A 26,525-nucleotide genomic window follows, 5' to 3' on the forward strand; every position below is an offset into this window, starting at 1 on the left:
CTTGAGCAAAGACAGCTTCATCGTGCAAAGAAAGCTTCGGAGAATGAAAAATCCTAAGATTCTCATAACAAAATTTTCAAGATACATTTGGAATCAATAGAACAGATGTACCAATAAAACTAAAAGGAAAAGGCAATAGCCTATGTGCAGCACTGAAATCATTTTAGATATCATATTTTGCGTCAATAAATATGGATTTTCTTGATGGCTTCAAACTTTCAGGGAATAACAAGTGAGTATTTAGAGATTATATTTTGCACTAAAACATACGGATTCTCTTGACAGCTTTGGCTATAATCTTTCCCAAATCATAGGAATGAAATGAAAGCTGTCAATTATTTTATAACTTTTCAAGTGTCGTTAGCTAAATTTGATATTTAGTAGGAAAGAATAACATCACACAATACACTGTTTAAGTGAACAATCAGAAAAGTCTACTTTATTAGCAACCAATTTTTGTCCAAGCTTTTACAAAAATTAAGAAAGCCATATCATGTTCGAAGAGTCTTTGCACACCTTAACAATAAATCCACAGGGCATCCAAAGAACATAAGAATACCAATTTTCACCATGTTATACTTTGCTTGCATTAGGATCTCCACCAAGCTCCACCCGTAGATTGTCAAAAGGATATTCACGAGGAGTCTGATAAGCATATATTAAGCCAATCAATAGTAACATAAATGGGTTCAGAAGACTCAAAACAAAAATGCAACATTCTTACATACTACAGTGGAAACGTCAAGGTCAAATTCATCTCTAACATTACATAAGATCACCATGTCATGAACATGCTTTTACACCTAGACAAAAAACATAGCATAGAAACATTCTAAACTTTCACAGCTGTTATGAATAAGGTTGTCTTGCAATAGCAAGTGCTGACCTTTATCAACATTAGCAAGTTACCAACCGTGAGCAGGTCACTCCCTACAATCTCTACATTTTTTGCATACAGTAAAGTACCCCTTTTGATAGTTTCAAATTTTAAGGAAGTTGCAGCAACATATGGATAGAGCAAAACAAACAAACAGGAAAATAAATTCATATCATGTGCCAACTATTTCTAGCACCGAGAAATTTCAGTGTCAAGAAATTTTCTAGGAACTCTTTTGAGGAATCTGAAAAATAGTTATTTGAAAGCAGACCAGATAATTTATGCGGGATTGATAAGGATGCCCTTCAATAGTTTGATAAACTACAGTAAGTCCCATGATTTTGCACAAGTCCAGCAAAGTCTTCAATCCAGGGCTTATAATAAGACATTTTCTATCATAAAAGTCGTTCAAACATTGAGTATTCATTTGATGATCTTTAAAGTTTTGAACTTTTGAAAGATAATTCTGGCCCAACTCCAGTAAAGTCCTGAACCCAGGCCACCTACTAAAAGATAATAAGAAGTATTCTACTATATATGTCATCCAAAATTTTAAGACCTTTCATCTTTGTACAGAGTTCTGGAAAATATACACATGCAAATGACTAGACACCTCCATTACAAATATGGCGAGAGGATTAGAAAACACATTATGAAAGGACAACAAATCTTTATTTATTAACAAAGAATCTATATTTTGATATTTACTCCATTTGAAGATCTGATTCGAACACCTTCATAGTCAAGTTCACAAGACCAAAATCAGCCATCTAGAGAAGAAACATATCCTTTAAAATAACGAGGAAATTGTGGCAGATGGAAAGATATTATTTAGTGGTACTTGATTCCATTGTATACAAGTGGGTCATGCTACCGTTGTGTGCCCTCATGCTCAAAATGATAGTAGTATAGGAAGAAATAAGAAAGAACACAAACATACTCAACAAAATAGCAATTGACTAACAATGGCTAGATTTAAAACAAACCTCAAATGGATAATGCCAAGTTCTTAAACAACGTTCCATAAATAATTCTGTAATTGCTATTCATATTAGTTCATTAAGCTATTTCTATCAATTGTGGACGTTCCTATAATTTCTCTTTGCTTCTTTGCTAGGCCATGGATCTTAACTGAGTGAAATATCTTAAAGGTATCGTAGCAGCAAGAACCTAGGTCACAAAGTTAGTGATAGGTGATACAGATAGGGATATGGTATACAATATGGAAATGGCAATTTTTTTCAGAAACTTGAATAATATGAGGCTGTGATATATCACATATAGCAAATATAACATAATGCAAACAGTTAAATATCTGTATAATTAGATTGTGGCATGATTTACTCTCACGGTTGGTCATGAGGTCAAAGGAGATTGAGTTTTCATATGCTAATTTGCCATGCTGGATATCCCAGGAACTTATAAAAATACCTTTATCTTTATACGTTCATTTACACAGAATAAATACTAACTAAAAAACAAATTTTCCATCAATATATGGGCAAGATAAAGATAGAACTAGCATCCTCCATTCTGATGGGTTGTGGTCTAGCAGTTAGGTAGGGCATCTATTGCCACAATGACCTGCATTCGAAGTCATGCCCTCCTAGTTGATATATCCTGTGTTTTAAATGGTGGAGAAGTCAACTCTCAATGAAAGATGATGGGGCTGCTAGCCCAGATGGTTTCCCAGCCTTTCTCTTCCAGAGTGAAAGAATCTTCTATTGTTTTAAATGGTGGAGAAGTCAACTCTCAATGAAAGATGATGGGGCTGCTAGCCCAGATGGTTTCCCAGCCTTTCTCTTCCAGAGTGAAAGAATCTTCTATTGGGACCTTCTGGGTTAGAATCTTTGGGAGATAGTTAAAGAATCCAAGGACTCAAAGTGATCTCTGAGGTTAGCTCCGGAGTCCTGCCTGATAGGTTAAAACAAGTTCTTACCACATTTTTCCCGATGAGCAGAAAGGATTTGTTCAAGGTTAACAGCTACCTTAAGGTAATTTTAGCATTCCAGGTTCACTCTTTATCTCTCAGCAGCAGGAAAGCTATACTTATTAAACTGGATATCTTTTAAAGACTACAAAATAGTCAACTGGGCTTTTCTCAACAAGGTTCTGTCTAAATTTGATTTCAATAGAAAAGTGAGAGAATGGCTAAAAGCTAACATAACACTACTTGGTTTTCTATCGTCATAAATGGATCAGCAAAAGCTTTCTTCAGAAATTCCAGGGGCCTTAGACAAGGGGATACCATCTCTCCTTATCTTTTAACAATCATGACAGTCCCTGAGCAAACACATAAGAGTTCCTAAGAAAAATGAAGAAATTTAATGAGTTTTGTCCCCACTCACCTGCAGTCTGTGGATGACACCTTGCTTTTTTCCTTGCCCTCTCTTTCAAAGGTTTCCATCTTGAGAGATCTCGTTTAGGATTTCAAAAAAGCTTCAGGACAAAAGGTAAACCATGACAAATCTTGGCTCTATTCTCTTAACATTAAGAGAATGGAGCAACTTTTCCCAAGCAAGATCCTATCTTTCAAAAAGACCATTGTCCCCTCTCTTCACTTAGGATTTCCTTTAGATCCTAGGCTTGGATCGAGATTCTTAAAGATAAATCTCTGGAAGGCATACACTCATGATCTTTAATTTCTACAAGTGAGCTCCATTTCGGCTTGCCTTTGCGGTGAAGTGAAAAAAATATGAAAAGATCTTCTGGATTATCAAAAGTGGAGATATGGTCGATTTTTGGATATACATTTAATTACAGAGTCCTCCTCTGAACCACAAGAGGGATCTCAAGGCCTTACAGATATCCACCACCAACAGCTAAGGATCTAAGGTCACTAAATTTCAGTTTGAAAATGATAACAATTGATTCCTACTTGGAACATGGAAAAGTCTTTTTAAGGACGATAATCATAAATTATAATTACCTTGTTGTTAAGAGTCAAGACATCTTTACACTCTGCTGCAAGGCTTCAGACATGCGTCTACTAAAGATTGGAATCAACAAGCTTAGGATAGACAAGAGAACAATGCATACTCTGTCAAAGGTGACTACACTAATTTCTTCAGAATTATCAAAGGGACCCCACTCTTAGGACCCTGACACAAAATATGGATATCTAAAGCCTGGCCATGAGCCAAAGTCTTCTATGGCTTGCATCTCAAGTTAAGTCTTGACCTGGCAGCAATTAACTAAAAGAGGTTTTGTTGGGCCAGCAGATGTTCTGTCTCAGAAATGAGGTCAATCATCAATTCCTTCACTATCTCTTTACTTGAAATCTCTAGTATAGATTTTTATTTGCCTTCAACATTTCTTGGGTTTCTAGTGCAATGATCAATGAACAAACAGAAGCATGGATATGTCCCTAATCTTTAGGAATGCTTAAAAAGCTCTGGGAGCTTGCTCAAAGCATGCTCTTGGGAAGAATTTGGCTAGAGTAAAAGAGCAGAATTTTTAGATCCGGATCAAGGTTTGGGTTGAACTTTCATCCAATTGATGTCAAATTTTATCTCTCAAAATTGGAGCAAAAACATATAAAATAGCCCGAATGATTTTAGTATTATAAAGAACTGGCCTCTTTTGAAAATTTCCTTTGATCTAAGCAAGCCTTCTGAATAATCCCTCTAATTGGCAAGGCCATTCAAGCTTAGAGAATCCGAGATTTCAGGAGGTTTCTAACCTGAACAAAAATGCTGTGCCCTCTTTTGGGAAGTAATAAATGCAAAGCTGCACCCCAGTACTCTCATCCTAGAAAAAGAGCTCATGGGAGCTCTATCAGCAATCAGGATAATCCTTACATCAAGTAATTAAACTATAAGGTTATGGGTTTTGACGGAGCTTATAAATGTTCTTCAAAGTTTATGACCAATAAAGTTGCACTTGTAGCACATGATGTTATAATCCATTAGAGAAACAAATAAATTGTGGTTCCTCTTTGAAGAAAACACACAAACACTTATATTGAGAGGGAAGGGGGCTGAAGTAAAAGACCGACTTTTTCAATTTATAATTTTAGCAATCTAAGAGCAATGAACAAAGAATCCACACAATTTAGATCTAACAAAAAGGAAAACAAGTTGTACACATGATTTACGTGGATTGCAACTTTGTAGGCACCAACCCACAAGAGACACCGATCCCCTCCACTGAGCTCCAACTCAGCAAGAGACTCCAATCTCTTGAGTAAGAGGCTATAACCTCAGATCTCGCCAAGTAGAAGGATCCAACCTTCGAAACATAGGATGATACTAATGTTGTTGGATCTGCCCTAGATCCTTGAAGGAATTCAACAATGTGCCCACTCCTTTCTCATAAATTTGCCTTGAAAATCTGCTCCAAAGTCCTCTCTCAGGTCTGAAAAACAATCTTCGAAGGCATGCTCACAAATCTGATATATTCCTTCATAATAAATCTGCACTAAGTCTGCTATAATCTTCACAAAAATATTCTCACACAACTTGCATGAATTTACCCTCTAGATAAGATTGAATTAACCTCATAAATCTGCTAACACGCAGGTCTGATTTTTCTTCATAGATCTGCTCTTAGTTGGATAGATATTCAATGAATGAGTGAATTCAAATGACCTCCTAAAAATCTTATTTATACACCATAGATGACTCTTCTCTCAAAGGTCATATCCTTTCAAGGAGGTTGGCACAGTAGCAATAAACATTTTTATTTATTAATTTCCTTGCGTTTGAAACGAGGAGGGTCAGCCAATATATAAATTAATATTTTATTTGCTTTTCCCATTTCTTCATGAAGTTGTCCTCCTTTAGGGACTCAACATAGCCAAATAAAAATAAATTTGTTATCTTTAAAAAGGTCGGCCATAGGAGGTTTACTTTAAATTTTGATCTTCTTCCAAAAAGGGTGCTTAGCATACCAAGGTCGGCCAGCATAAGGAATATATTCCTTTTATTTTACTTAATCCTCTCTTCCAAAGGAGCACAAACACTACTAGGTCACCCAATATGAGCGTTTTTATTTTCAATTAAATGACACTTCAAGGGGTCAGCCCTAGCAAGGATAATCAATTTGTCATTAGAACTCATTAATAGATATGCAATAAGGCTCCTTCTTGATGATGGATACTCAATCATAGTGCCATACATTTGGCATACAACTTTTGTCAGTTATATTTACTGATTATGCCCTTTGACATCAATGACAATATTTCCAACACTCTTTAAGAGACCAAAACCATTCCTTGCACAAACTCTACAATCCACTGCCTTATGACAAAACTGATTGCTAAAGAAGCAATAGCCAAAGGAGTGTTGGATCTTGGACATGTGAGGCTGCCTTGGTGGGAATGACTGAATCTCTCATTGCTGTCTTTGTGAGAGATGTTCTTTTGTGAGATGTTACTTCCTTCCTTTTTGGTGCTACTATTGATAGAGTTCTTGAGCGCATCAGCATAGCCTTTAGGCCTTTATTCATTCATCTTCTTTGGTAGATCTTCTTTGGTAGTTCTCTAGCCTTAGAACTTGCATCATCTTTGGTCATCTTTTGATTTTCCTCAAACCCAAAAGGTGATCTTTGGGAGTTGATAATATCCTCTAGTATTCTAGTGCTCTTTTCAAACTTCATGCTTCGATAATAGATCATTAGATTTCTCCAACTCCTTGCTCAAGGAAATGATTTCAAGCTCTAATTTCTCACAATCCAATTTCTTTTCCTTTAGCTGATTTCTTACAACTTCTTCAATTCATTTTGCCTCCTCAATTTGAATCTTCAAAGCCATGATCATCCTTTTCAATTCTTCAAGATTTTGAGATAGCCTTGTCTTAGATTCATCGTCCTCTTGAATTTGTAGTTTTAGCTCGAGTTCTTCATTAAGCTTCTTGGTTTCGTGTAGGGCACAAATGAGTTCTTCCTCCAACTCTACTATGGCATCCTCTTCTCCTAACTCCTCCTCTTCTTTTTCTCTGCCTTCATATGCTAAGGCATAATCTCTTGTTTCCATTGCCATAAATAGAATCTCTTCTCTATCATTGTTGGAGAAACTTCCATCGCTTTCTTTGGATAAGCTATCATCCTCTTGTGCTTTCGGAGGTTCTTCTCTTGCTTTCCTCGTGTGTACTTTTTCTTGCTATATTGATGTTTCCTTTTCTTTTCCTATAGTCTTCTTCCTCTTCGCTACTTTCACTATCAACCTATGGACAGTTAACAACAAAATGACCTATATTACCACAATTAAAGCATTTAGGAGTACACTTACCTTTGTGCTTACCAAATCCTTTCTTGAGCTTCCTCATAAAGTGAGCTTCTTCTTCATCACTTGAACTTTCACTTGACTTGGGATCTTTGAAAGTGGCTTCTCGCTTTGATGTCTTCTCCTTCTTAGTTCTCACTTCACATACCATGAGGATCCCATGCAACTCATCCATCTTCAAAGTGCCTCAATCCTTCATTTCTTCTCAAGTATTGCACAATCATTGCATCCTCAACCTTCTCTCCAACACCACCAATAGTATTATGATTTCATCCATGCAAAGTAGATAGGTTGCGATATTTTCTTCGTCCTTCATCTTAGAACTTTCAAATTGTTTCTTGTGGGTTTGGAGCTTAGCTTTCTTCACTTTGTCATCACCTACATAGGTCGTTTGAAGCTTGTCCCACAATATCCGATTTAGATAGGTCACATAGAATTGCATTCATTGCTTTAGCATTATTTTCACTTGCCCTCTTTTTGGTTTGATCCGTTGGAGGAGGAGATGGTAACACATAGCCATCCACAACCAATTGTCATATATCAAATCCAAGAGCCATTACTTGTGCTCCAAAAGGCATAGTTAATTCCATCAAACAATGGAGCTCGACTTGAAAAGAAACCTTCTTAGCATGCCATGTGTGTTCTTAAGATCTTCCATCAATGGTTAGGCTATTTTTGAAGTAACCCACTCTAATAACAATCAATGGAACACACACACACACACACTAAGAGGGGAGGTAAATCAGTATCAGTCTGTCTTTAACTATTTAAACTTTAATAATCACAAACAAAACAATCACAAAAATCCATACACATAAGAGACACAAGATTTTACATGGAAAACCTTACAAGAGAAAATCATGGCAAAATGTTGCTTGTATAAAACCTCCTTACAATTTTTGTAGGCACCAACCCATAGGAGACACCAATCCCCTCTTGATGATTTGCAAGCACCAACCCCTAGAGACACCAATCTCCACCACTGAGCACACGCTCAACAAGAGACACCAAGCTCTTTTAATGAGAGGCACCAACCTCCCAATCTCCTCAAATAGGAGTTACCAACCTCCAAACAAATAATATGATAATTATATGAAACTTCTTGGATCAGCTCTAAATTTCCTCCACAAATCTGCTCTAAAAATGCTTCTTTAAATCTGCTTATAATCTTCAATACTTCCTGCTCATACATCTGGATTCTGCAATAATTCACCTTAAGATCTTATAAAAAATCTGCAATAATTCGCTTTTAAGTCTGCTCATAAATCTACAATTATTCGCCTTAAAGTCTGCTCATAAATCTACAATAATTCACCTTAATGTCTGCTCATAAATGCACCTTAGATCTGCTCTAAGGTCTTCTCTAGATCTGCTATAAAATAGAAATGATATTCAATAAATTCTTGCCTTCAAAAAGTCTTCACACATTCTTCTTAAATCTTCTCAAAGGGGGTGAATTCATCAAGAGACATAATGATTCACGTTGGTGGCAACTTCTTATTTTATATGCACCTTTTCATCACAACCTTGGGTCAGCCCAACCTGATTTTAAATTTTTTTATTTACCCAATGTTGGGCAATTACCTAAGGCAGGTCAGCCTTATCTAAATTAAATAAATTTATTTACATTTTGACATCACCAAATGGGTGCACCAAAAATCTAGGTCGGCCACGAATAACTTAATTTTAATTATCATATTTCAAAGAGGGTTGGCCAACATAGACATATATTTAAAGCTATCTTGGGCGCCAAAATGAGAATGGTTGACTTACAGTTATCAAGGTTCATAAACTTGCCTTAAAAAGGTGTGATTTGCCCTTGATCATAAATCTGCTTCTGTTTGATCTTCTTTGGTCTTCGTACAATCTCCTTTGACATCAATGGCAATAATTCTAACACTTGGAAATGATTAATTGTTTATAAGGGTTAAAAGATTCAACAAAATGTGAACACTAACTTTGTGTCAAAAAACTATTATAGAGAAAAAACACTTCAAATGTTCTTCACTAATGTATGAATGCACTTTGGGCTTCCTAACTCCATTGTCTCAAACAAAGATACAAGATTTATTGATCATTTTGGTTCACTTTGTTAAGCGTGATGGATACAAGGGTCAAGATAAGTATTGTTTTTCACTAAAAAATAGATGAGAAAACAAAGATGGTCAACACAACCTTGGTGCAATTCATAAGAGGATATTAAAAAAATATCCCAAAACTTAAAACGAATCTCTTCGTTACGTTCAACAGTTTTTTAACAGGGCAATTCATTCTTCAAAAAATCAGTCACCTTTTGAGGCCAGCATGGTGTATTTACTCTCAAGTTCACTTGATGACACATTCCATATTCTACATCCACTTATACCAGAGTTCGCAAGTTTACCAACACCCCATACAAGCTTCCAAAATACCCTAGTGATACAGTCATCTTATTAGAATTGTGCTGTGATGTTTATAAATTGGCTCTCAAAGAAACACAAAGCAAGTGTCAGGTTTCCAATCCCTACTAATGATTAAACTTGCTCTCCTACCTTCAAGCCAGGAATGTTGAAAAAGAAATAGAAAAAACATTAATCTACATCCTTATGAAAAGAGCAGTGATATTGACCCCAGAGAAAATACTCAAAAAACGATTGGACCACTCTACCAACCAAACACGGTAGACATTTGGGCTGACTACATAGATGAACATGAAATAAAGAGGAAAGACAAATCCAAATTGATCTCATAACAAATAAAAGTCTTTGAAGTAGGCAATCTACCAAAAGATATATCTAATAATGGCAAGGTAAAAGATCCATCATACAATTTACAAAAGAATTATGCTCAACTAATATCCAAGACAAACTAATCTTTTGTTGAAGATACTTATATTAAAAATAGAACTCGAGATGTGATAACAAGAAGTTTGAAATGGCTAAAATAAGTTTCTAAAAAAATGAACAAGTACCAAAAGGAGACCCCAAACAAAGATAGAAACTCTCAAACCTTCAACAAAAGACAGAGGGTGTTCCTTTTCATACATTCATCCCTACTCAAAGAGCGTATGATGAAGAAAAAGCACAAGAATCTCTAGATGGACGTACCATTGGTAAATAATAAGCCAAGATACAATTTCAAGGCTAAAAGCACTAGGTTATACTTGTTCTCTCAATTAATTCCATCAAACGTAAACAAGCAGTCGCCACCATCAAGCTAGTATATCCCCTCACGTGGTTTCTAGGATAAATTCTTGAGTTATTTGTGTTGATAACTATTATCTGACGTGTTTATTATTTCTAACTTTTCAACAACATCCATGCCTCTTTAACATTGTCATTTGTTGGAGCATATAGAACAATAGTTTTAATCTGTGTGGTTCTTAAATTCTGTTATTTTAAGAGTTTATGAATCAATGATAACGATACCTGAAACCTTTATACCAATATGAATGAAATTATTTGGCCAAAGACACCTATTTCTAAAGATAACTAGATGGTTTCTAAGTTTGTTATCAAAAGCAGCGATAATGCTTCTAATTTAGTTGCTAGGATTATGCAAATGTTACTTAAGGTAATGTTTATTTGCCTCTATTATGAAAAAGTTTTAGACGCAACTCCATAAGGTAATCCCCTTCAAACTTTCTTCTTGAAAAAGTTATAATCAATTGAGTGAGAACACATCAAATGCTAATCTTTCGGTGCAACAATTTCATTTCATCCAGTCGGGTTTCATCAGATCTACAGTTTACTGCACCCAAATGACAAAGGGATGAGACTGGGTGCACAATTATACAAATCAGGTCTTGGGTGTCCATGATATGCAATGCAGCCTCTCCTGAAAAATAAAAAAGGCAACAGATAAAAAAAAGACTAGATAATTAGAAGGCAGTACTCACAAAAGGAATTTTAGAGGCCTTGTCATTCCAAACTGCCAGGAGTCCCACAAGCCCAAAGAAGCTCAGCCCCCCACAGAGCCATACCAGAGCTTCATACTTACCAACCATAGGTCCCACTCGATCCAAAACAGGCTCTGGGTATGCACTCCCATCATCCCAAATGAGTTCATCTTGCACTGGAAGCTGTTCAAACATGCCCAATGTTCATCTATTCAATACTTACAGCATAAGCATAAATTCAACTGAATGGAATCCAGTAACAACAAACTCTTCAAACATCTATGCTATGCATATATAACATACAGAAATTCAATATCCATGTGATGTAAAGACAACCATAATGTATATACAAGGAAACTGGCAATTCAAGACTAGAATACAAAGTATGTCTATAAAGAGAATGGAGAAATTCAATGTAAATAATAAATACATACATATATTTAGCATATATACAACAAAAAATGTAACTTGAAACCCACGATACCTAAATATATATCAATGAAAATGGAAAGTCCAATTCCCACAAAATACCAATGCTCATAAAACATCAACAATTTTCCAAGCTATGTGTTTTTTAAACTCATTCTTATGCTTTTTTACGGTATTTTTGCATAGTATATAAATTTATTTTATGAATTTATATATTTTTCAGTTTTTTGCCAAATATTTTGCCTGAGTCCTAAATTGAGTCGAACATTTGGACTGCCCACACCGAACTTCAAAAGATTTGAATTTAAACAACAACAAATATAATGAAAAAAGAATTAAGCAAAAATTTAACATCTTGTCAAAATCCAAAACCCACAATGCATGCAGAAATATATATATTTTGAGTTTATATATTTAACTAATGCTGAAAAAATCACTATACAAAGACATTCATATAGTTTTTATTTAAAAAAATGGAATTCCTGTACCACAAAACCTACAAGCATATATAAAATAGAAATGCATACAAATTCATGTACAATTTACAAAAGATACGGGAAATCCAGTGCCTGAGCATGGACACACACGTAATGAAAAACTGAAGCACCACCCATACAAAAACAAATATTTACAAAAAAAAAAAAAGGAAAATCCGATACCTACAATATGTAAAGACACGCATTCCATCCATCAGTCAGTTAATATACAGAATACACCCAAAATAAAGAGGAAAATTCCCAATACCCATACTATATCTATGCATATATACAATGTATATATGCAATAAAAACAGGAATTGGGTTGAAGATTTACCGGTTTATCAGGAGGGGGAAGGGTGCCAACGGACAAGCCCATGCCTGATCGAGTTCGGAGAGACCCTGCAGCCGCTGCTCGGGCTCTCAGCAACCCAACCGCTTGTCCCGCAATCATTCTTCCTGCCATTTTTCTTCCTCCGTTGACTAATCGATTTAGTTTTTACAGTGCTCTTAATTGGGTATCTGTCTGTTCAAATTGAATTTATTTATGGTCACAGTCACGAACGATCTAGAAATTCCCGACTGGTTTTCGTGTGCTCTAAAATATTTTCTAATTTTAACCATTTGCCCTCAGCTTGAGTTATATTGGTTCAAGAAAACAAGAGATCCCATCTCTCTGACTTCACCTATGTTTTAATTTGGAGAGTTTAGATTTAAAATTTACAAAGAACAAAAAAAAATTGTAAATCTTTAATTATTAAGAAAGAAATAAAATAGATTTTTATTGAATAAAGTTTTAAAAAAATAAAAATAAAGATACAAAGATAAAGGGTAGTCGAAGGACTATGGATAGGATAAGAATAAGATTCAAAACTAGGACTTCAATACATCAAAATCATACAACTGACTATGGATAGGACTAGAATAAGATTCAAAACTAGAACTTCATTACATCAAAATCATACAACTGAAAGTAGCAACGAAAGATGAACTTAGTAACCTAAACTAAGAAGCAAAATCAAATACATCTTGCCAAAACACTAAGACTATAACTTAATTACATCATTACATAAAATCCATAGAAAGGCTAAACCAACAAGGCAATAGAAGGCTGAAAGTATCAGCTATAAGTGGAACTTGAATCAAGTAGGAAGTTGCCCGGAACACATGAACTCGTTGCTATGATGATTAAGAACTTGAAGTTTGATAATATAAAATAGTTATAGATGTTGACATTAATATAGATATAAAGATTGTGATGATATTTTATAAGAATAATTTTTCTATATTTTATAAATGTTATATAATATAAAAGTTTGTAGTAATGGGAAATTCAATAATACATAATTTTTTTTAATCTAATTGTCGAATAAGATGTCTTGTAAAAAATAATCTATAATTAATAAATATTTTTTAACTAGCATACCTATATTTTTAAAAATCTATGTAAATACACCGAGAGATATCAAATTTGAAAGTATATAATATTCATAAATAATAATAAGAAGAATTTTTATTGTAATGAATTTGAAGCAAAAATTTTAACAATCAAAATGAGATAATATCTTAATCTAAGAATATAGACATTTCATTTGTCAAAAAATATACACATAATAATCAAATTTGAAAATCATTCTTCTCGTCTCTTGCAAGCATAATGTATCATTAAAGGCATCATCTTATAACTATGTCCTTTGAATTTTCTACAACCCCAAAATTTGATGAAGTATATACACCATTAGAGTTTTATTTTGGGAAAAGCAAAGTTGGTGATGCGCTTTTGAATTGTTCACCAATCAAAATCCTACAAGGCTCTTTTGCCTCCACTGAGTGTTACTATTGATATTTTTAACCATCCCCATTAATTTATTTATGTAGTCTTACAACATTGACTAAGCTTTAATTTAGGGATAAGCAGACATAAAATGTGCTTTGAAAAAAATCAAAATCACTTTGAGAATTTAGATCAAATAAAATGTTCCATCAAACTCGTCTACCAATTCACAATCACCTAAATGAAGATCACAATAATATAACTTTTTTAAACCACTTAAATTACATGTTGAACCCATATCAAACTTATACTAGACAATCATTACAGTTGCATTGTCACTGAGGAAATAGAACTATAATATAAGGGAAAAATCACAACTTTCCAACCACCATAAGTGCATAGATGACAACCTATTGTGGCTAGAAGAAGATAAATAACAAAAAAATGCATAGTATTCAATTTTCTAAGATTCTATTAAATTCTAGATTTGGAGAATGGGCATGTGCGGGGGATGCAGGTGTCAAGCTAAGGCATCTGTGCCCTAGCCCGTGAGTAGATTGGGTTTGTTGTGCGCAAGGGGGAGGGTAGTGTTTGACTTTGTAGGGAGGGGTGTCATTGTTTGCAGGTATGATTGTTGTTGGAGGCGGCTCGAGGGTGGGGTGTTTGAGAGGAGTGTGGTTCGAGCTAGTTTTAGCAACAGCTTTGTGTGGACTTTGTGGGGTGAGGTGGGCTTGGGCCCGAGCTCTTGTCTTGGAAGAGTTTGAGAGGAGAGTGCAGCGGGTGTTATCGGGGAGTAGGGTTTCCTCTTCCACATTTGCTTGAGGGGTGGGTTTTGTTGTCGAGCGGGATGGCTAGTTCTCGAGAGGAGGCCTCGAGGGCATCTCCCAGCTTGGATTTTCTAGCAGCTTTGGGCTCAAGATCCCCGAATCAAGGTGTTAAGACTTTTGATAATAATCTTTTTGTTCAAAATTTGAGGCTTGCTGGAGCTAGTATGTCCAATGGATCTCAGATTTTGAAGGTTAATGGTTGTCTTGAGAGGTGCAAAGAGAGGCTGAAATTGGTTATTCCATCGAAGTTGATTGCTTAAGATGTTGAATACTTTTCAAAGCATTCATTATATTATAAATATTTGGAGATGAGGGTTTCTTTGCAGTTTTTGGAGAATTGGGATCAGAGGACTTGGGCACCGAAGGGAGAAATGGATATTATGTTGTTGGCGAACAACTACTTCATGGTCACATTTAATTGCTTGGACGATCGCAATAGGGTCTTTGAGGGAGGCTCGTATTTCTATAACCAGGTGGGGTTGTTCATTAAACCTTGGTATGCAAGACTTAACCCTTCAGAGGAGCTCCAGAATCGTGTCCTAGTGTGGGTTTGGTTACCTCGGTTTCTGGTGGAATGTTGTCGGGAGGATGTGTTGTGCATGTTAGTTTTGTTGCTTGGGAATCCTGTTGGATCTTCAACACAAACCCTAGGGAGAAAGATAATGACTTTTGCTCGTATCTGTGTTGAAATCGATCTGAGTAAGCCTTTTCCAGATGCGGTAGATATGTGTGTGGGTTCTTACTCTTGGGTGCAGCAGTTGGACTATGAAACCCTTCATTTTCATTATCGTCTTTGTCATGAATATAGGGACTTGCAACGGAGATGTCCTATAGCCAAGCTTGTGGAACCTCAGCCTTCACAGCCCCCTCGCAACCCTCTTGGGGTTGATAAGGGGAAAGATATTGCACAGGGAGATGTAGTGGATGCTGACAGTTTTGTTCCCGTCAAAGCTCGTGCAAAGAAGTGGGGTCAAAAGAGGACATTTAGGGAAAGGCAGGAGGAGCAAAATTTTAACAGGTTTGAATCTCTGGATGATCTCAGCCAGTAGGAAGTGAACCCAGGATTGATGAACTTGGACCAAGGGGTGGTGGGCTCTATTCAAGAGGGCCTCATCTTTGGTGTTTTTTCTGGATTTAAAGGGAGATGGGACTTTGCTAATGGATACAAATCAGTAGTTGGGAGCTCCGAAAGTGCCAATTCTTTTGGCTGAGGCTCCAAAAGGTGGTGGGGATTCTCCATTTCCTGGACGTGTTGTAGTATCAGATGTGGCAAAAATCAGCAAGCCTCCTCCTCAGTTGTGAATTATGCAAAAGGACCTTAAGGAAGGTGGAGCAGAGAAAGCTACTAAAACTGGTAGGATGAAGGATTTGGAGAAAATTAAATTAATGGGTGAATCTTTGGTGGAGTCAGGGTCAGTAAAGACTCTGGATTCACACTTTTTGAATCCCCTGAAATGATTGTTCTTTCATGGAATGTAAGGGGCTTGAACAGTGGTCCTCGACAAAAAGTTGTTCATGATTTGAACAAAGGTCATGGTCCTGATGTTCTTTTTTTTCGGGAGACGAAGCTTCCAGTGGAGCCTATGCTTGGTTTAACGCTCAAGTTGTGGAGGAATGGGGAGTGCCAATGCATTGGGGTCCCTGGATCATCTGGGGGTGTAGCATGTTTATGGAATTCGAGGAAGATAAGTCCTATGGTTTAGATATCTTATAAATCTTCAATGTCTATGACTGCTTCTAGTTTTGAGACAGGGGAGTTTATTCTCTTCTTAAATATTCATGTGCCTATTGACTTTCAAGGCAAGCAGCTGTTGTGGTCCCATATCAGATTTGTTCATAGTATGGCACCTTTTCACCCATGGATTTGGGCTGGATATTTGAATGCTATCTCTGAGCTGGTTGAGATGAGAGGGGGTACCCCGAGGTTGGATCCCTCGGTGTTGTTTCTTCGAGATAGAATGGATACTCTGTATTTAGTGGATATCAAGCCTACAAATGGTTAGTTCACCTAAAACAATCGTAGGATTGGGGAGTATTGTATTGCTAAGAGATTGGATCGGTTTCTAGTTTCATGCTACTAGGTGGGTGGCAATTGGTCTTCTTGTTCAAAAATCTTAGATTGGAGAGGATCGGATCATTGGCCTACCAAAATTTTTATTGAATCTACTTGGGTGCCTTGTCGTCCCTTGTTTAGGTTCCAGCTCATGTGGCTGTGTGACTCTTCTTTGTATGATTATGTGGCAGACTAGTGGAGGCATGGCAACCTGCCTTTGGTACGGCTATGCACATCTTTTCTAAGTTGCTCCAATTTGTGAAATCTCAACTCAAGCGATGGAATAGACAGTGTTTTGGAAATGTTTTTCATGTGAAGGCATCGGTTCAGGTGGAGCTAGATAGTATTACGAGATTGATTAGGGAGAATGGAGTGACTAAGGATTTGATTCAAGAGGAGGCGTGAGCGGTGAAAGCTCTGGAAGAGTGGGAGTTGAGGGAGGAAGTGTATTGGAAGAAGAAGGCGCAGATAGAGTGGCTTCAGGAAGGGGACAAAAATACAACGTTCTTTTTCAATTCGGTGAAAGCTAGAAGACATGGAAGTTTCATCCAGGTTCTGGTGAACGATAGGAGGAGCAACTTTCCTCTTTCCCTTAAATCTTAGGTGAAGCAGTACAATACTCTCTCTCTCTCTCTCTCTCTCTCTCTCTCTCTCTCTCTCTCTCTCTCTCTCTCTCTCTCTCTCTCTCTCTCTCTCTCTCTAAGGAGGACTCACAAGGGGGTCGCTTGAGGAAGCACAGGTTCTTTCTTATTTTCCCTCTCTGGTTTCTAGAGAAATGAATGAAAATCTTATGAAGGACATCACGCTTGAAGAACTTGAAGAGACTATCTTTCATATGAAGAAAGGGAAAGCCCCTGGTCCAAATGGATTCCCAATTGAATTTTTTCAAGAATTTTGGGATATTATCAAGTTGGATCTATTAGTAGTTGTTCAAGAGTCTCAAAGGAATAAAAAGATGCTACGGGCCTTAAATTCTACATTCCTGGCTCTTATTCCTAAGCGAGAAGGAGCGGATAGACTAATTTAGTTTTGCCTCATTTCTCTGTGTAATGTGGTTTATAAAATTATCTCTAAGCTTATAGCAGACAAATTGAAGAAGGTGCTTAAGGAGTTGGTTTTTGAGGAACGGAGTGGTTTTGTGGAGGGAAGGCAAATTTCGAATGGGGTTGTTATCACCACTGAGGCTATTCATTCTATGGACAGTTCCAAGGAAAATTCAATGTTCATCAAGTTGGATATGGCTAAGGCATATGACAAGGTTAGATGGTCTTTCCTGGAGAAGGTGCTAGGTGTGTATGGTTTTGGGGTAGAATGGATTCAATGAGTTATGAGCTATGTTACTTCAGTTTCCTTTTCGATGTTAATTAATGGGGAACATTATGAGCTTTTCGATGCGTCTCAAGGTCTCTGACAAGGGGACCCTTTTTCTCCTTACTTATTTATTCTCCTTGATGAGGGTTTGGGGAGGCTGATCCAAAGGAATGTTGAGTGTGGTCTCATCCAGGGATGATGGTGGGAAGGTGACTTGCCTCCTCAGTCTCATTTGTAATTTATTGACAATATTGCCTTGATGGGTATGGTTTTAGTTAGAGAAGCTTCTAACCTCCAGAGGATGCTGGATTTTTATCTGGTTGCTCCAGGTCAGTTGATTAATGAGGAAAAGTCTTCCATTTTCTTCTTCAATACTCCGGTCACCATTCAACGAAGGCTGGCTAAGATTTTGAGATTTTAGATTGGTGCTCTCCCTTTGACTTATTTTGGTGTACCTATTGTGGTTGTAAGGTTGCCCAGGGAAGCGTGGCAAAATATTTTGGATAATTTCAGGGCAAAAGTTAATAACTAGACTCATAGGTGGTTATCTTTTGTTGGGCGAGTTCAATTAATTAAGTTTGTGGTGTAGGCTCTACCCATTTACAGGTGTATTCTCCAGGTTGCCCCGTTGAGCTTTGTTAAGGACTTGGATTATGTTACTAGACAACTTTTATGGGTTGGATCTTTGGAGTCCTCCAAATGGAGCCTAGTTAGATGAGAGGTGGTTTGTAGTCCAAAGCAGTTCAACAGTCTTGGGCTTAGGCAGATGACTTGGGTTGGAGTGGCTCTGGCTACGAAGTTGTTATTGGCAATGATGTGTTGAGAAGGAGAGGGTTTGGGCCAGGGTGTTATTTCAGAAGTATATCTCAGGGACCTCCCAATGTGATACTCCCTATTATCCCCTTGGGGGGAAGGGCTCGGTTATTTGGGGAACTTTGAAAAAAGGGGCAATGCTTATTAAGGAAGGTTTATTTTGGATTTGTAAGAAAGGAAGTAAGGCCCATTTCTGGTTGGATTCTTGGGATGGTTATCCCCCCATCATTTCTCAGTTCCCTAACATGTTGAGTCTTTGCCAAAGGTTCGTTGAGGTGGGCTGGTCTCGGGTTAGTGATTTCAAGACCTTCACTTCCTATGAGTAGCTGGAGATTGCAAGGTGGAAAGCTCTGGATGCTTGGCTAGATGTTGGATTGCAAAAGGATTGTATTGAATTGTATAGTATCCTCTCTAGTAGATGTTGTAGTTCTCTTCGTGATGAGGATGTGCTTGCTTGGTCTCCTAATCCGAAGGGTGTATATTGTTGCTGCTAGATATCAGGTGTTATTATCCCAAAGAATGGGTGGGGAGGAATTTCAGTGGTGGAAGAAAGTGTGGAATAAGTTCTCTTGGCCAAAGTGTAACTATTTTGTCTGGTTGTTGGCTTGGAATAAGTGTCTAACTTGGGAAAATATTCAAAAGAGAGGTTCCCTTCTGTTTGTGCTTTATGTGGGATGGATGAGAAGAATTCTACTCATTTATTTTTTCGTTGTTATTTCACCCTTCATATTTGGCATTTATGGTGGGAAGTTTGGCAGAGTCCCTGTGTTCATGCTTCCTCCTTGATTTAATTTTGGAGTTATCTAGGTAAGCCTCCTTCTTTGACTTCATTTTTGCAGGAGGTGGGGTATGCAGGGCCTACTTTCTTATTGTGGCAGATCTAGTTGGAATGTAATAGAAGAATTTTTTGTGGAGAGAAGAGGCTTGTGCAACAAGTCTGGCAAAGAGTTGTGCATTGTTCAAGAGATGGTGGAAGCTAAGTGTGATGTGTTTTTTCCTTTGGAGAAAAGGGATGCAGGAATGGTAGATAGATTGGGGATTCAAGGGCTATCTATGGATTTTGAGTGTGTCAGGAGAGGGCAGAGAGTGAAATAGAAAATTCATAGGGGAGGGAGGTGGTAGTGCCTTTTCGAAGGTGTGCTAAAGGTTAATACATATGGCTCCTCTCAGGGTAATCCTGGTTTTACTGGTACTAGGGGGATTGGTAGGGATTCTTTGGGGTCAGTGTTGTTCTTTTTTTCTTTTTATGAAGGGTTGCAAACTATCAAACTTATGGAGGGCTTGGCTATTCTTTGAGGTTTTGAGAAGACACGTGTGATGGGGTGGAGGAGGGTTATTTGTGAGTCTGATTCCAAGGTTCTGGTTGATTTGCTTATGAAAGGGAAAGAAGAGGGGATTAGTAGGCAGTTGGCTTTGGTGGTGCAACAGATTTTGCAGGTTAGTTCTATGATGGATTTAGTGACTTTTGTGCATATCCCGAGGGAGTGGAATAGGGTTATGGATTGCCTGGCGAAATGGGCTTCTGAGCAGTTAGATGGTGGACAATTGGAGGACTGGGAGTTGGTTTTGTTGGAGCTTCAATATGAGTTGGAGAGAATTATTGTTGATGATAGAGATGGTGGTGGTGAAGGATGATTTTGCTTGATACTTGTGTTTGTTTCTATGGCCTTCTAGGACCTTGACCTTATTGTTCTTATGTAATGTTGCTTTCTAAATTTCAATAAATTTTTTACCCTTTTGTGCAAAAAAAAATAAAAATAATTCTACGATTCTATTCATAACATACTTGATGAATTTCTTAAGATTGCTAACGCATCTTCCCACTAGTTAAACTCTTCTAGATTAGGATTAGATGATATTGTCATAGTTTCTTTCCCTTTCATCTTTGATAGTATTTTTTATTTTTCTTTAAAAAAAACATAGTGTTTGTACAAATATTTATTTTTAAAACAAAAAACAACATTGTGTTTATAGTGAGTTTTTGTTGCACAAATGATATATTTTCCATTTTTGTTTTTAATTTACTGTAATGGTGAAAAATTAGGGTTTCCACCACCAAATGTATGGAAACCACTAATTTTACCATTTAAAGACCATCACATTCAAAAGAGGGTCCCAATCCAATTGATCTAGTCACAAACCAGCAAGGATTAGGACTGAGAATTCTGATTGGATTGGGGTTTGGACCTCTTTTGTGAGTTGAATTGCTGAAATTAGGGTAAAAGTGTTGAATATGAAGGAAAAAATATAGAAATAGTAAGCTACAATCGTCGAATTGAGCCACAAACCTAGATTCAAGCAATGTAAGTAGATTTGGACTTGTTCGCAAAAAGAGCTCCTAAAATGCCGAGACTATTTCACCCATGCCCTAGTTCTCCAAACTTTTCGCACTCCAACGAGGGATTGATTCGTCACTATATACAATGATTATTTTGAAGATCACAACTTTGTACCTATTTTCTGCACACATAGAGAAAGGGAAATAGGTTGGGAATGGGGGTTTTCCTAAGTCAAACCCTGGTTTAGGAATTAACCTTGAATGAAATGTTGCAAATACTGAAATAAATGATGGAAAGATAGACCTCAGATCTGTAATGACTGATGATGATGCTTTTCTTCTTGAATGTAATCACATATGGTGTATGAAATGGCACATGAACATGACAAAACCCTAATCACACACACATGCTTGTATATGGATGATTTTATGTTGCTCCACAATGGACAAATGAAGAATATGCAACCTTAAATATCTCTAGAAATGCTTTATGATGAATGTTTCAATGCTTGAATGATATATTGCTTGAAAGGGCATCTTATCATTCTCTTGTTCTCCCTTGTCATTATTCAAATGAAAGGTATGAACCTCCTTATATACTTGCCCATTGAAAAACACCTTATTTTTTTGACATAGGCCGACATGGAGATCACAATTCCGATAGCTCATTGTGACCATTGAGAGGGCCAAATAAAGGTCCTATTTGAGAGGACCAAGGTGCTACGCCCTGGTCCTACCCCATTTTAGGGTAAGAAACAAGGGGCCATGTGATGTGTAAAGTGAAAATAAGGCTAGATTTTGAATGGTATGAACATAATTAGGTCCTAGTATAGCTTCGGGACATGAACGCTAAGAGGAGGGCCCAAATGTGGACCAAATCGTAAGGGAGTACAATTTAGGACACTACAAAAACAAAAAACATTGTATTCATAAAATGTAATAGAATATGTCTTTTTTGTTTCAACTTGGCTTTGTTTCTTCTTTGTTTTATCTTGGCTACTTTTTTGTTTGTATATCTTTCTTTCTCTAAGTTTTTATATCCTTTCCTCCTCGTTATTTGTGCATCTTTCCAAAAGCTCCCCCTTCAATTACCCCTTAAGTGAGCTTTTGTCTGCAATTTATTTTTACATCTCTTGACACTCTCTTTCATCCCGATGATGGATCACAAAGTGTGATCCAAAACGTTGATGCAAAAAATACATACACAATCAAATCCAGAAATAACTTACTGATTTAGTTATGGATTGTGGAAATTTGATCAAATTAATAACAAAAATAACATCTATTTTGATTTAATTTTTTTTTTTTTTGTTATTTAAAAATATTGTCTTCATAAAATGTAATAGAAATTCTTTTTTCCTATTTTTAAAATAGAAAACATTGCTTTTATAAAATTAATAAAAAAAGAATCTATTTTATTTTAATTTTGCTTTTTATTTTTATTTACGAAGGATTATAATTTGTTTGTGATTATAATACACCTCTTGGTGTAATTAATATAATGTTTGAAAATCGAAGATGATTATACTTATAACATGATTTCTTATTTAAGTTCAACACAATTCATTTTTACTGTAATATTTTTTAATAATAATGAAGTGTTATTTTACATGGAGGTCTTACAAGATGAAGACACCTATTGATTTCTCTTGAAGGTAATCCTTAAATATGTTTATAGCTAAGAGAGTAATAGTCAAAGGATACATATGTCAAAAGTATAATGCGATATCTTATTGTTAGTTGTTTAAGGTATTTTAAAATGGGAGGAGTATAGATACATAACTTTTGTCTTTCATTTAGCAAACTAAATAGGCTAGTCTTGCAACACTGTAAAATCTATAGTTGCATATTGAGCAAAAGCTATGAAATGAATGGAGAATGAAAATTCCTACTCTTCAAAATTCTATATACTAAGTGCCAACGTTTAGAGATGTGAACTTAGTTAGCTCACATGTTGAGTGTGGTAATTTGTGTAAATTAAGGTTCATTTAGCTTTTGGTTGTTCAATATAGACTGATTGACACTTGTGTTAACTCATTTATAGTATTAAATGCAAGGAATTAGTTCCATAAAACTTGTTCTTCCATTATAGAGGAATGTTCTAACATTTTTGGATAGAGTTGTAGTTGTTCAATGTTGAAATAAAAGTTGATATGTTCTTGATAAAACAAACATGTTAGGCAAAAGAGATTTCAAACAACTATGAAGTAAAGAGTGAAATACAAATTATTACATGTTCTTTATTCATATCTAAATTAGAATTATTGTCATTTGTATCAATGATATATTAAATTTTTTAGTGATAATCACAAGTGCATTTGTAGATCCAATTCTATAGTCATATGTAATTGCACCATGATTAAATTAATATAAGTGCTTGGTATATAACTATACTCTTGGCATAGGTGTGGTATGGTTTTGATATGCTTGATAGGTTCATGAGAAACAAACATAATTATTGTAGACATAGTTAATCTTAGGAGCAATGTCAAAGCCAAAAATACATTTTATTGATCTTGGAGTTGTTTTTCTTCATATTCATGGCGAGGCTACCACTCAAGTTGAGGATGATTGTTATTTCACCTTTATCACCCATCAAAAGGACATGAAGCACTTTCTACGTGTGCTAGTATTTATGCAAACTTGTTTTGTTAATGATGTTAACATTGTTGAATATATTTCTAATTTTATGGACATTAAGATCCCAATTGATTTTGAATTTTCGTCTTCTAGTTTGATTATATAAGAATTAAAACAAAATTTGTTAATAGATAAAGAAACAAGCTTGGATAATATAAATGTTAAAAAAATATTGACTATTATATTTTAAATGGTTGTTTGTTATGTTTGTCTTCTTATAATCCTTTACTACTTTTGTTAACTCCAATAGAATCATGAAGTGTTAAAAACTGTAATGTCACATCACATATTTTAAAATACTTTTTTTTGATTAAAATGTTGAGAAGCTATTATGGGGTGAATGAAATTAAGAGCTTTATATGTAGTTTTTAATGGTGAACCACATAAGCAATTATCTCTCTTAGTTTAAAAAGTATAATAAAGTAAATATTTATATTTGCTTTGTATATTGAATGATATAATTTTTAATGTGTATTTGAATTAAATTTATATTTTTAATTATTATTATTTTATATGATTGTTTATGAAGTTTTTAATTAAATTTATTTTGATCAATAATTTCAAGTCAAACTAACAAGCTTCTAATTCATATATGGGAGATGTTTATGTATGGACATTAGACCAAACACAAACAATAATTAGTTTAGATAAAGAATGTATGATGTTCAATAGAAAATGCATGTTATGGCTTTGCATATGAATTAAAAATTATGTATTTTTTTTTATTATCTACACACATCAATTTTTAAATCACCTACAATGTATAAAGGAGTGTAGGTATCTGTCTATGATAATCCTTGATTAGTGATGGCCATGATTTATTTTGATGGAGTAATTAGTCATGTATACAAATTCAATGTGTCAATTTTATTATTAAGGTCAAGTTGTTGTTATTGATATAACTTCAACACTTTTTGTTGTATATTGTTTTTTTTAGAAGATAAAGAGACATTGCTTAGTAAAAACCCTTACACAATATATGCATGGTAGGTTGAGAAGTAATTTTGGAAGGTATTGTTTTTTATAAAAAAAAGCAGTGAGAACAAGGGCACTGACCCTTTACATAGCAAAACTATCAAAAATCATAGTGCAGAAACAACACTATAACAACAATTAACAACAACTACCATAAAAAAGGAACCAAGTCTTTTTAGCAATCAAAAACAATAGCAGGAAAATAAAACAAACTACAAGGGTGCCTTGCACACCCTAGTGGCCTCCATAGCACTGCTCCATTCGTTAGACAAGAATTTGTAGAGGTCCCTAGCCTCCTGCTTGTCCTCCTCAGTGTCTGCATAGCGTTCCCTCAACAGAGAGAGGGTTAGTGCGGAGCTGTGTAACACCTACATATGGAATTTGTTCACGCCCACCATTTGGGCTTCCCAAGCCTCCATCTTGTTCTTGAGTGTTAGGCCCAATATGGAAAGCTAATGTATTGAGAGGGGAGGGGTGAATCAATACTCCAAAAATTTTCTTGAATAACAACTTTACTGTTATGCATAAACAGAATAGTGCAGTAACATAAAATAAAGTTAAAACAAATAGATAACAATCATACATGATTCACTTCATAACACATATATTTTGGTTACGCAGAAACTCTTGGTTAGAGAGAAAAACTGTGGTGGGGATGGCACCCACAACTTCACTACTGCAATAATAAAGAGTGCTCGGTTAGAGCTACATTTTAGCTATTTCTGATAGCTTACCCTGTTAGGAGTAACAAGATTTGTTAGATCTACCTTGCTAAAGGATTTTACAACATTTATTCTGAATGTTGCACCTGGATAGAGGCTTTACAATTTATAGACTTGATTAGAGTCTTTTACCCTGTTAAAGGTTTCTCTTTCAACTTCACAATATTACAATAAAATCATTACAAATATCTGCAACTTTACATCTGAAATGTTATAGCAGATTCTATGTGCTCAGAATAGATTACCTTGCTTATAACATACCTCGGTAACCCATATAGTAACTCGGTAAACCCTTCTGTTTACTCTGTTCTTCGACTGTTCTCTGAAAACCTTCTCGGTGACCTCTGTGTCTCTGTAATAGTCTTCTTACACATATACATATACCCTTAACTCATGCTGTATAAATAGATCTCTTAAGACGGTGATCCAATTCATTGCTTCGATCTTACGAACAAGATTCCTTGAATGAATAACTAAACAAATTATTTCATTGGTTAGATTGATCTCAAAATCATACACAATCTTCTAGTGCAATTTCCAATGTGATAACGGTTAGATGTGCCTCGATCTTGTAACACATTTTCATATGCATGTCTAGGTTCAATGTATCCGGTAACACGTTTCACTCAGTGTATATCAACTCGATGTGTCATGTTTACTGCTTGGTAGACATAAAAAGATACTCGGTAGACAGCTTGGTGTATACTGTGTTCTGTGACTGCTTTCCTCTATAACCGACTAGACTATGCATACCGACTTCTCTGTGTATACCGACTGCATGATTCGGTAGTGCTAACCGACTAGAGTATATAGTATGACTTTGAATCTAAAAACTAATGGCAACTTGATAAGTAGTAACAATCTCCCCTTTTGACATTAGTTGAGATGTTTGACAAAAACTACTTTCAAAGTCATAACTCAAAAATCTATATACATTGCAAAATGACTATACTTATCATTATACTGTACATAACTCTGATTTTGCATGCTCGGTTATGTGCTTGTGTGCTCTGCTTATTGTCCTTGGATACTCTGCATACTCTGCATACTCTGCTCGGTATACTCCCCCTGTATACAATACTCTGAATACTGTATCACTCCCTCAATATATTATATTACTCCTCTTATATAGTAGCACTCCCCCTTTTTGACAAACATCAAAAACTTAATTTCCATTTGGGGGCGGTAACTGATCAAAAATAGATTTATACTTCTTCCGGGCGTCGGTGAGTGCGACAAAGAGTGCATCC

General features: G+C 35.9%; 1 protein-coding gene across 1 annotated transcript; it reads right to left on the minus strand.

The window, feature by feature from the left end:
* Positions 1-411: 411 nt before the first annotated feature.
* Positions 412-12,548, minus strand: LOC131049385 (NADH dehydrogenase [ubiquinone] 1 beta subcomplex subunit 8, mitochondrial). The gene is made up of 3 exons (XM_057983431.2): positions 12,220-12,548; positions 10,978-11,160; positions 412-645 (listed from the first exon to the last, which is right to left on the minus strand). Exons 1-3 carry the CDS (start codon positions 12,346-12,348, stop codon positions 574-576), a joined length of 384 nt encoding a protein of 127 aa, XP_057839414.1. The 5' UTR covers positions 12,349-12,548; the 3' UTR covers positions 412-573.
* Positions 12,549-26,525: the final 13,977 nt, after the last annotated feature.

Source organism: Cryptomeria japonica, chromosome 3, assembly GCF_030272615.1.
Source record: "Cryptomeria japonica chromosome 3, Sugi_1.0, whole genome shotgun sequence".
NCBI classification, from domain to species: Eukaryota; Viridiplantae; Streptophyta; class Pinopsida; order Cupressales; family Cupressaceae; genus Cryptomeria; species Cryptomeria japonica.